We start from the raw sequence: 13133 nt of genomic DNA on the forward strand, positions 1-13133 counted from the left end.
AGTCAAGCCACAATAAGGCAGACAGTTATATTGTTGTCGTCATTTAGTTTCTCTGGCACTCTGCTTTCTAAAACATATGAAATATGAGATTAATACTTATACCAGGTAAGAGATTATCTGTTGGCTAGAGGCCAAGTTTATTAGCAGGCAAAATAAAGTGAGCAAGTTGACTTCCTTTTGATTTGGTTAAAATTAGCTTGAATGGTCTGAGGTTAAATTTAATCTCCAAAGAGGTGTGAAACAAACAAGACTGCATCATGCTGACGTGCTTCATCAGTACTTCGAAATGAGGATTATGCAGGGTGCTCGAGCCCCTGCCCATTTGAGGTTTGAGGGTAAAGTGCCCTTTGCGGTCCGGTGCTCCCGGTATGCGATTTCTGCCGAGGGTAGGGGTGTTCGATATGACGATTTTTGATGGTGAACTATAAAAATGTCTCCACGATCTGCTTTTTTGAAGAAATATCGTAGTATGGTACTTCAGCGCGCATTCTATCAGCTGCAGTTCTGGCGCCGCCGTCTCTGTGTACTGTACAACGCCACATACATTCAGATCAGTGTTAACTCAGCGGTAGAGTTACTCTCACGGGACACTGCACTTATTCGCAGTCACAAAAGTACATTATTTGCATCTGGTTAAACGTTTTATTCGTGTGCTGTTCTGACGAGCGCATTTTCTGAGCACATACACCCAAAGCGCGTGCTCTAAAAAGCCCGTCAAACAGCGCCTGATTACTGAACTAAGTTATGTTTTGTGCTAATACTGTCAAAACACACAATGTTTATGTATAGACTCAGTTGGTTATGTCTAAAATGAAAGTAAACATCCGAGAGAAACGCATGCGTGCCTATATTAGATGCGTGCAGGTCTTAAAGGGACAGTACTAAACATGCTGCCGACTGTAATTAAAGGGATAGTTCACCCTAAAATTTAATTTCTGTCATTATTTACTCTCACATGTTGTCCCAAACCTGTAATAATTTATTTCTTGTGCTGAACACAAAAGAAGATATTTTGAAGAATGTGGGTAACCAAACAGTTGCTGGTTCACATTGACTTTAACAGTAGGGAAAAAAATACTATGGAAGTCACTGTGGACCAGCAACTGTTCTACACATTCTTCAAAATAGCATTTATTTTCAGCAGAAAAAAAACTCGTTCAGGTTTAAACCAACTTTTAAGTGAGTAAATGAAGGTATAAAAATCAAACACTAGCCTATTTTAATTTTGGGGTGAATTATTCCTTTAATGTTAATAAAACACCAAACACAAAGAGAAAAATCACTGGCTACTCTTGACTGAAAAACTTTAATACAGTTGCTTTAATAGGAATCAATCTATATAGTGTTTTATTTTTATATTTTGTTCATTCAATTTCTTGAATGCTCCTGCTAAATACACCTATTGACTACCTGAAAATAAAACACTGTTTATTTTATTTGTATATTATGTGTATTTGTAATGTGTATCTTTGCTCTCATTTTTTAATAACAAAGATAAAACAATGACAACGATTTTTATCTTCACCCACTTTGGCCTAAATATCCGCCATACTTTTTTATATTTTGTTACCTTGAAAGGCTTTGTCTTTATAGTAGGGAAATTAGTTTGGCTGTACTGCTCAAACATCGCCCACCCCTATAGCTGAGGGGACCAAACCCATACCCCCCCCCCCCCCCCCCCAATTTTGCCCTTGCCCCTGCCCCTCCGGAGGTCTGTGCACGCCACTGACTGAGAGAGTGAGCAGCACCAAGTTCCTGGGTGTACACATCACAGAGGACCTCTCCTGGACCAACAACACTGCAGCACTGGCCAAGAAAGCACAACAGCGTCTCTACTTCCTCCGTAAACTCAGAAGAGCCAGAGCCCCGGCCCCCATCATATGCACCTTCTACAGAGGCACCATCGAGAGCATCTAGACTAGCTGCATCACTGTGTGGTATGGCGCCTGCAACGTGTCCTGCCGCAAGTCCCTTCAATGGATAGTGAGAGCAGCTGAGAAGATCGTTGGTGTCTCTCTCCCCTCCCTCCAGGACATCTACAGCACCCGTCTCACCCGCAAAGCCCTCTGCATTGCAGGCGATCCCACACACCCGACATACAACTTCTTCAGTCTGTTGCCATCAGGGAGGAGACTGCAGAGTCTCCAGGCCAGGACCAACAGACTGAAAGACAGCTTCATCCATCAGGCTGTCAGGAAGCTGAACTCCCTCCCGTCCTTGCCCCCCCTCCCCTCTCTTACCCCACGCACCACTGAACTCTGACCCCCCACCACCACCCACATACACACACACACACACACACTGTGACCAGCACCAGTCACTTTGTACAGCATTGGACTGACCTCATTCAACTACCTCTTCTGTCAGTCTGAATAAAAGAATGCTCTTTGTCACTTTAAATAGAATAGTCTCAATAAGCTCTTTGCACTATACCATTTATATTCTGCACTGTTTGTTTGTTTGTCTATCTCACTGGTTTGCACTCTATCTACCATGTGCCTTATGCCACTATATCCATTTTATATTATTTTTATTCTACATGTCCTTATTTGTATATTTGTAATAATTGCATTTTGTGTATGTATGTATATATATATATTTGATTTGTACTTATCTGGATTTTTGCGTTCTACTGTTAGTACTTAGTGTTATCTGTATGCACCAGGAAGTAAGAGAGTAACAAAATTTCAGTTCTCTGTATGTATGTACGGTACATGTGGCAGAATTGACAATAAAACAGACTTTGACTTTTGACTTGACTTTGCACAGCCTGCACTCAAGACTGTTATGCACGCGCTGCATGCATGAACCAGTGCTCTCTGCGTCAAGCCTTTTGTTTGCGGGGTATGTGCAAGCAGCATGTGCATAACGGTCCTCAGAGCAGGTTGTAGCCTACCGGTGGTGACAGAACAGGGCTGCGTTTCCCAAAAGCATCGTAACTTAAGTAGCACTTGGAAATCATTGCAGATCTATGAGTACTCTGGAGTAATCTTAAAGCCCTATGTGCATCGTAAGAAGACAGAACTAGGAGGTCACCTGCAGGACAATCGGCAGATTACACTTTTAACTTTATTCAAGTGCAATATGATTATAATTAAAGCTTTTGATTGCACTATATTGCACACTTTATAATCGTTTTATATATATATATATATATATATATATATATATATATATATAAAAAATGAAATTAGGCTAAATATTTAAAAAGGGCAGATAACCAAAAAAAAAAAAAAAAAACGCATCTAAATTAAATGACTGAACAACAAAAAGAATAAAAGAAGTAATGTAGGAAATGCTTCAAAGACTGGGAAAAATAGGGATAAACTCATAAAAATCTGTCAATGGCTTGCTGACATGCACGAAAACCAAATGTATCTACAGATATTATATACAATAATATTTATTATTATTATTATTATATAGTATATTAATATTGTACTTTTTTTATATTATATTATATTATATTATATTATATTATATTATATTATATTATATTATATTATATTATATTATATTATATTATATTATATTATATTATATTATATTATATTATATTATATCCGAGCTGTCTGGAAGGCAGCATTAGGTTAACATTTCAATTAACGAGCGTGTACTACAATTGCGAGCCATTCTATTCAGCACTTGACCAACGGATAGCGACTCCTGAGTAGCACTTAAAGCAGGGCTAAGTGCGATTGTGTTAAGTGCATTTTTGGGAAACGCACGTGAAACAATAACGAACGTTCGTAAAACGACTCGTAGAAAACGCTCTCAAGCGCTAAGTTCAATAGTTATCGGGAAACCCGGCCCTGGCAGGTTGTCGATGAGTGACAGAGCAGAATAAGGATGGAGCAAAGTGAGGATGCGCTGTCCTTGAAGAACGCTCAACTCGGTTTTGTTTATATTTCGCTTAGCCTATAATTTTAAATGGCAGGTGTCGTATTTATTTATTTTTCTCTGCGACACTTTTCCTATACTGTTTTAACAGCAAAATGTTAAACAAATTTTATGTCTCAATAAATTCAAGACGAATAAAATAACAAATACAATTTTGTGCAGACTACATGTTTATTTGTTAGCCTATCTCCCTTTCGTTTAGTAGAGGAAATTTAAATGTGAGATTCTGGAAATGAGATCTAAATTTAGCGGGAACAGTCGGGTGCGGGATAAAACCTCGCGGGAGCGGGACTAAAAAACAGTCCCTTGCAGACCTCTAGTATGGTATTTGTGGTAAAAAGCGCCCCTGCTGTTGGGGATAAAGGCGCACAGTAATTAACATTGATGATTAATAGATGGCTGACTTTTCCATTTGTTAACATGACATGGTTAGATTCAGATGGTAAATATCATATATTATGTTGTGCGTCCAGCTTAGCAATAATCACCATGTTTAGAATGAAACCATCATATTTAAAAACACGATGTTAATCATATCATATAATAAAATATAATTTGTTGTTTCTACTGTAAACCTATTAAATTATTATGGGATCTCCTTCAATGCTTAGAATATTTACTTATTCAAATGATTTTGCTTCTGTATTTAAAAAAGCTATATATTTTTATAGTAACATATTTTAATGACAAAAAAATTATTTTATTTTTCAAAATAAGCAGAAACTAGTGCAAACTGCCTTTAGTCCCGTTGTAACATAGACATACAATTCAGCAAAAACACCAGACTACACATCACTGGTGAGTGAAACTTTAGTTATTGCTTCATAAGAATGTCATACTATATACATATTTACATACGTAAATTCGGTTAGAGCTTTGGAATAGTAGAGATTTCTTAATGCTTTTTAAAGAAGTTATTTTAAATTGTAATAATAATTCATAATATTACTATTTTTTATTTTGTATTTTGGTAAGCATAAGACACATTTCAAAAACATTTACAAATCTTAGTTATTCATTTTAACCAGTTGTGTATATGTAAGCTCCTCAGTAGAAAATTATAAGGCACATATAAAATATGAAATTATTGTCGACAGATATCAATTGACTCGGTAAATTCAGTACTGTCTGTAGCTGCAGTTATGGTAACAACTGCCACTGCATTTTATTTACAGCTCCAACACAGACAACGTGGCCAAATCTTACTGTAATATTGGGTCTGATGAGTGCTCTCATGCTCATTGATGTGATATGTAAGTTGATTTTTTTTTAACTTAAAATATACTGCTCCTGTCCGGTAAGTAAAATCGTTCTTAAATTAATGTTTCTGATAATTTTGTTGATTTTCACTTAGCATTCTTGGGCCTATTAAAGGTATTTGCTGATGGAAGTAACAAACACCGACCTTGACCTGAAAATGCGGACCCTCGGCAGCTTCTTATGAGTCTTGAGCAAATTGAAGACTCGACACAAACACTGATACATTATGTGTAAGTGTGATTAATATGAGTTATTAATTTCAGTTTTGCAGCTTACTTGACTCTTAACCACAATGTCTGATGAAGCCAATGTGTTAATAGTCAATATTGTTAGTTATTAATGCTAATTCTGGTTTCATTATACTGAGGTAAAAGTTTCCACATTGGGTAAATATATTAATTTTCCAGAATCATACAAATGTTACTAGATACAAGAAATGCATTTGTTGTATGTTTTTTTGAAAACTTGTTACATAATGCAATATCTCTTTCAATATATAATACTTGTGACTCATTTCTTTATAGCCTAAATAAAACTGAGAAAAGCTCAGTAAAATGTTTAATGTTTCACTGGCTTTGCGTCATACAAACAATCAACTACAAAGTCTTATCCACAGCAGGATGTATAAACTAAACTAATGCTTTCACCTTGACCTTGTGGCTCAATCAAGTAGATCATAAATAATGTGACTGTAGATTAGTGGCTGACAACTGCCTGTGACCCATATTAAAAAAGTCTCTGCTTAACATGAAGCTGCCATTGACATTGCATAATATAATCATAAGTGTTTCCCCTAGGTGTAGTTTTCAGTTACTATATTCAATACATATATTGACACAAGGAAACGGAGCCATTTTATGATTCATGGATGAATGAGTGAAGTGTGATATTTCATTTAAAATGTTATTTTAAAAATAGCATTTAAAAAAAGTTATTTTCAAGAAATTATATTCTGTATAACATTAGGCCTACTTTTGAGACGTTAACCCCCAGTTTCACAGACAAGGCTTAAACCTAATCCTAGACTAAAATGTAAAGAAACTTGCACTGACTGATCTTGAAATATATCAGTGCCTTTGTTTTGTCTCAAGATGAACACCAGTAATGCTTTTTTGTAAGGCATGTTTATAAAAATTTCTTAAATGTCCTAATTGAACTATGGCCTAATCCTGGTTTAGGCTAAGCCCTGTCTGTGAAACTGGGCCTAAGATTTTTTTGTAAGATTTCGTGACATTATTTTCATGAAATTTCAGCACATTTCCCCTCTAATTTGTCAGCGGTGTGATTTACTTTTGAGTTGTTTAATGTTGATGATTTTCATCAGATTGATTAAAAAAACCTTGAAATAAATACAATATTTTTAAGTTATTCATATTTTTTTATATTAAAATCAGCAATCAATTAAATATAATGTACAGTGTAAGTGATATTGTATATACATATATTGCATCAACAGAGCAGAGGCCTGTTTCATAAAACAAGTTTACCAAACAAGCCAGGCTTATTTCAGTTAGTCTGACTTATTTTGAACCAAATCGATTGACAATAAGTCAGATTACCTGAAATAAACCTGGCTTATTTGGTAAATCTGTTTTATGAAACAGTCCCCTGCTCTGTTGATATTGCAGTAGTGTATTGGAATCCTTCTCCAGCCCCTCCAGGCTTGGGACCGGTGTAATTATTTTTGTGTAGAAACCCCTGTGGCAGAGTTCTGTAACACATTCATCATTACAGTGTTTAATTTGAGGCTGTTACTTAATGACAATATGAAGTAGATGTTGATTATGTTGCTCAATGAACTTACAGCCAATGAAAATATAATGCCAGTGCACAGAACGGAAATGATCATTACAATCACATCTGGTCTTGGTTTTGTTCCTTCACTGGGGAGTTGTCTTTCTGGTCTCTCTGGAAGACAAAAGATTTACACAGTTTTGAAGAAAAACACAAAAATAAGTGCATCCTTTCATAATGTCTACGCAAAAGAATATAGGCTGAAATATAAATTGTTTTGTCAGTCATGTGGTTTTACAAACCTTCAATCAAAAGCTCAACACAGATTACTGATTCCTCCATGATGATGTAGCACTTGTATTTTCCTGCATCGGTGAGTTGAAGGTTGTTGAGTTTGATGGAGAAGTTTCCTCTCAGATACTCCTCAGGGAAGCTTTCAGTTCTGTTCCTGTACTCCGGCGCCTGTCCCTCCACAGAGACTTTACCATAAATAATTCCATACACATTCTGGCCGCTGTGTTTCCAATACACACCTATGTCTTCACTTGTAAGCGGATGTTCTTTAGAAGAACAAGGTAAAACAGCAGAGCCTCCAATAAAACCCACAACAGTCTCCTGCAGAGACACTGAAAACAGAGAGAAAGAATGATAAACGATACCAAGTTCAGAATGGTAGAATTGCTTTACAAATAATTTTTCATTTTAGCACTCACCTCCATTTATAAACAGAAACACAGGTAGAAAACACATCTGAGAATACCTGTAAACACAGAGTCAACACAGTCAAAGTCAACATCTATGGATTCAAAAAATAAGAAAATAATATACAAGTGCACAGACAAGGGGGAAAATAGCGTTAGCCAATCAGTCTTGATAGTTAATCTTGTCAAATTAAGCATTTGTGTTTTAAGCATTACTGCATGTTAGGCAATCCTTACGAAAATTACAGTGCTTTTATTGTAGTACAAGTGTAGTTTTGTTTTTTTGGCGTATTGACAATTTGTATAACCACAGATTTACTACAAATATTATGGTTAAACTATGGTTAGTGTGGCAAAACCATGGTTACTTTGTGGTTACCATGGTTTAGCTATTGTAGCCATGTTTTTTTTTTTTTTTTTTGGATTTTTATTTTAAATACATTGTCATGTATTTATGCCCATCTCTGTCACAATCAGAATCAGAAAGAGCTTTATTGCCATGTTTGCACATACACATAATTTGTTTTATTGTCACAAGCTTCCGGGGGTCTGTTTCATAAAGCAAGTTTATAAACAAGCCAGGCTTATTTCAGTTAGTCTGACTTATTTTGAACCAAATCAATTGACAACAAGTCAGACTAACTGGAATAAACCTGTCTTATTTGGTAAACTTGTTTTATGAAACAGGCCACAGTACACAAAGACAACAACAATAACATACAGATAATAAAAAATAAGATGTAGCCTAAATAAAATACACATATGTATATATAAATAACCAAAAATTAAACTGAAATTAATATATATATATATATATATATATATATATATATATATATATATATTAGTGGTGGGCATAGATTATTTTTTTTAATCTAGATTAATCTCAATGTAATCTTGGAATTAATCTAGATTAATCTAGATTAAAATGGCTCATTTGAATTCTGCCAAGTAGATAAGTAAACAACTAGCAGTCATCAAGAATTTAATATTGATAATAACATTGAAGACATTGTATGATTATTCCTTAAAGATAAGGTTTTAATAGTTTTAGTAGTAGTAGCCTATTACGTTCTGCCCAATGTCTTCAAGTGAAACCGAACTTTTATTTTGACGGGTTGCCGTGAGGATAGTTTTTCTCAAATGAAACGCTCGAATGCTCATGAAGTGACTCTCAGAGCAGTTCTGGAGATGTTGTTCATGTATTTATGTCCTCATTTAGTGAGACGACAGATGTTAATATCGCCGCAAGCGTCACGCGGTCTTCTGTATGAGTAGTGAACAAACCCGTGCGTCTGCGCCATACATTAACACAGAGACACACAGAAGTCATATTTAAATAGACGTTTCGCGGCTTAATATTTACAAATAGGAGTGGGAGTGTGCTCACTTGTGTGTGCGCTTACGTTTGTTTGTGTGTGTGTGTGTGTGTGCGAACCGGGGCGGAACTCCGCTGTGCGCGCGATACAGAGAGCGCGACCATGTAATGTAGAGACAGAAATGACTTGCCGATTTCCATTTGGAAGCTTCTTAAAAATAAATCAAGGTGAAAGTCATCATAGCTTGCGTAGTATAGACCCAGCTCCCAACCCAACTTTGAGAATAGATTAACGGCGATATTTTTTTTATCGCCCGATAAGAGTCTCACGTTAACGCAGCACGTTAACGCCGATAACGGCCCACCACTAATATATATATATATATATATACTGTATATATGTACATATATATATATATATATATATGCGTAGTTGACGTATCAATGTGTCCTATGGTGTGATGTAAAAAAATAAAATAAAATAACCTCTAACATTGAAGATAAACCTCTCTCAAGCTATTTGTAACTCTAAGAATGGAGATACATTGCTCTCATGTTATTTGAATGTTAAAGGGGTCATATAATGCTATTTCAAGTTTTCCTTTCTCTTTGGAGTGTTACAAGCTGTTTGTGCATAGATAAGATCCCTGAAGTTGCAAAGACTAAAGTCTCAAAACCAAAGAGATATTCTTTATAAAAGTTAAGACTCGAACACGCCCACCTAAAACGGTTCATTTAAACATGCCACGTCTACGTCACTGTGTGGGGAGATTTGCATAACACCGCCCAAATGTATACAGAAAGAAAGAAGGCATGATTTTTATTCTCGCTGCAGTATTATTGCTGCCACCTCCATGTACTGGAGTCGCTGTGTTTCGTTGTGAAAGCGAAACTACTTTGTTTGGGCTTCCAAAAGAGAACACAACTAGAAATCAGTGGTTAAGTTGTATTTACAACACTGTTCCAGAACAGTTCAACCCAAATATTAGAGTGTGTGCAGCGCTTTTTTCGGAAGACTATTTCCTGAACCTGGGAGTAGCCTGCCAGCTAAGATCAAAGACTGTTTCTATAAAGTGGGGCAATTCCACCTTTGCAAGGACAGTCTGGTGCTTCTGACTCACAGCCTGTAAGTACGTTTTCTTATTTAAATAATTTGCCACTGATGATTCAAACGTGAGTTTTGAGCAGTGTAGAGTAGTGCTTGTCGTTTGTCGTTTCTCCGATCACAAATGCAGACATGGTAATGTTTACACGGCACAATGAAGCAGCGTGAAGCGTAAAAAGACAGTATAAGTCATTATAATCAGTAATTATGTCCCCACTGGATGCAACAAATGCCTCGTTTATAATGGGTTTTATTGTTGTTGTGTCGTCGCGCCGGGATACGGCATCACAGTATGATAAGGGGCATAACATTTCCATCTCATGCTTGAGATATTCGGCCAATCACAACACACTGGATAGCTGGCCAATCAGAGCACGCCTCGCTTCTCAGAACGATGAACTTTGTAAAAACCGGGTTTCAGAAAGGCGGGGCATAGAGGAGCAACAATAATGTACAGTATGTGGAAAATAATGTGTTTTTTGAACCTCGAACCACTAAACACATTGCATTACACCAAATACACAAAGTAATGTTCTTTTAGCAACGTCATATGACCCCCTTAAGTTTTCTTTTTTCTACATTTTTGCTGTCACACCATAGGGCACAGTCCAATTTTTATTTGTCAACTTCCCATATATATGTAACGGATAATCAACGGCTAGCTGTGCATTAAACGATTTGAATGCATGACTAATGCACTAATCAAATCGTTTAATGCACAGCTAGCCGTTGTTTATCCCGTTTATGCCATGGTCATTTCCCAGCATTCACATATTAAAGATGTTAACAATATTTGTGCAGCAATATTTGACCGGAATGATAAAAATGACGGTTATTTTCGTCTGTAGTACTATTCAACTGTAACTGTATGTTACTATGGTTACCAATGTTTATAGGAAGCGCATTAATATAGGCATTAATATTACGTGATTAATCTGACCTGGAACTACCTGCAGTTCAACGAATTTAATCAACACCTGCCAGCCAATCAGAATCCAGTATTCAGACAGACCATGGCATAAATATATATATATATATATATATATATATATATATATGAATAGTTTATTTGCAAAAACAGACAACTTTTTGTAAATTTTAATAATTCATAAATAGGGTAAATGCACAGGCAGGTATACATGTAGAACAATAGGACATTTGGGCCGTTTCTCAAACAGAAGGCTGCATCCTCCGGAGGTCGCATTTGTAGGCTGCATACGTCATCAAGCCTGGTTTATTTTAGTTAGCTGAGAATTACATTTGCGAGTCATAAGCAGCCTAAAAATGCGACCTCCGGAAGATGCAGCCTTCTGTTTGAGAAACGGCCATAGGCTACATTGGCAAATGAAGATAACTGACAAGACACACCTGAACATAATGACACAATCAAGGGGAGAGAGAAACTAGGTCAGGGAACATGTTGGAAAACAAACTCAAAGTCCATGAGGTATGACATTTATTGTGTTTTATTGTGTTAGTTAGCTGTATTATTATTATTATTTTTTTTATTTTTTATTTTTTAACCTGATCGAAATAACCCAACTGCAGTTTGACTGAGATTAATTGGAATGCACAATGTAAAAACATGATTTTTGAAAATTGTTATGATTTTGTAATCAGTTATCTGTTTTTGCAAATGAACTCTATCTATCTATCTATCTATCTATCTATCTATCTATCTATCTATATATAAGTGTGTGTGACCACCCTGCTGCGTATAGAGTTTGTGTCATAAAAATATGAAATTATTTGTATATATTTTGTTATGTATTTATGTATGTCTATTTTTATTTACATGTGTATATAAGTTTAATATAAATTACTTTAATGTGTTACAATGAGTTTTCCGAATTCCGGGTGACAATTGAGAGATTAGAGTTACCGTGACAACTGCAGCGCATCCTCAGACAACAAAAGAGGACCGCTTGGGCAACCACTAACTCTGTCTCTCTCATTCATTGTTAAGGTTAGTTAAATTTATTAACATTTCATGCCAAACTACAGTAAACATGCTTTAATGTGTTAATAATTTGTTTCAATTGATCATTTGTGTAATTGTGTAATTTTAATACTAGTGTCATAGAGAAGTCCATTCATGTATCATTTAACCGGAGTCATTTTTGTGTCACTTGTGTTACTCACCTGAAACATACCTGAGTAGTTGATCTGAGATATTTATAAGTAAATCTAGATGTGTGAAAGATCTACAACATTTCTGTATATATGATTATTTATTTATTTATTTACTGTGATTTGATTCAAGTATTTATATGTGTTAATGACTAAATTACTATGATTCAAAGTGTTCTAATGCAATACAATGTTTATTAAAAACAACAAAAGAGGACCACTTGTGCAACCAAACACTAACTCGTCTCTGTCTCTCTCATTCAGTGTTAAGAGAGTAGCCTACTACATATAGGCCTATACATATAATTATTTATGACGCTTCATTTCAAATGATCATTAAACGATTCAACGATAACATTCCCACATGAAAAAAAAAATACTATAGTAATTTATAGATAATAATATAGTGTTTTTGAACCATAAGTGTACTGTATATATAGTATTTACAACACTTTGTTAATGAATGCTACACCATACTGCATTATAGCCTACCGGTAAACTGTATAAATAATGTAGTATGCTTTAGTTTCTACTAAAGTAACCTGTAGTGTATTGTAGTGTAATATACCCTATAGCTGTAGTATATTATTGGGTAAAGTAATTTGTTTATATTACTATAGTTGTTATATTACCACATAGTAAATAGAATTACTACAACAGTTAATTTAAGTACTTTATTATAGCATGGCTCAAAAACCCTATAGTATATTTACTATAAATTACTGTAGTATTTTTTAATGTGGGTGTATATATAACTAATATTAAGTAGTAGACCATACATGATACCGCTAGCGCTTATTGACGTTTGTTTTCTGAAAGGATTGTGATAAAGCTGGAATATTAAGAAATAGCCAACATACCTAAATTCCATCATGTGCTCCAGAAACCGTATAAACGATGTGTACAGCGTTGTCATCATACACTGTTCATTCCGAGTTAGCCTATTTATGTCTAGTGATGATTAACGCAAGGCGCTCTGAGATAA

General features: G+C 35.4%; 1 protein-coding gene across 1 annotated transcript; it reads right to left on the reverse strand.

The window, feature by feature from the left end:
• Positions 1-6741: 6741 nt before the first annotated feature.
• Positions 6742-13133, reverse strand: LOC131530923 (CD276 antigen homolog). The gene is made up of 5 exons (XM_058761458.1): positions 13009-13133; positions 7608-7654; positions 7197-7520; positions 6965-7068; positions 6742-6871 (listed from the first exon to the last, which is right to left on the reverse strand). The coding sequence occupies exons 1-5, from the start codon at positions 13065-13067 to the stop codon at positions 6839-6841; spliced, it is 567 nt and encodes a 188-aa protein (XP_058617441.1). The 5' UTR covers positions 13068-13133; the 3' UTR covers positions 6742-6838.

Source organism: Onychostoma macrolepis, chromosome 22 (assembly GCF_012432095.1).
Source record: "Onychostoma macrolepis isolate SWU-2019 chromosome 22, ASM1243209v1, whole genome shotgun sequence".
NCBI lineage: Eukaryota > Metazoa > Chordata > Actinopteri > Cypriniformes > Cyprinidae > Onychostoma > Onychostoma macrolepis.

What these genes read in the sequence shown, in the direction of transcription:
- LOC131530923 (XM_058761458.1), bottom strand. Translation starts at nt 13,067, where the DNA reads ATGATGACAACGCTGTACACATCGTTTATACGGTTTCTGGAGCACATG. An exon ending in GAGCACATGATGGAATTTAG is followed by an intron (nt 7,655 to 13,008) that starts GTATGTTGGCTA and finishes CTGTGTTTACAG; the next exon opens with GTATTCTCAGATGTGTTTTC. An exon ending in GTTTCTGTTTATAAATGGAG is followed by an intron (nt 7,521 to 7,607) that starts GTGAGTGCTAAA and finishes CTCTGTTTTCAG; the next exon opens with TGTCTCTGCAGGAGACTGTT.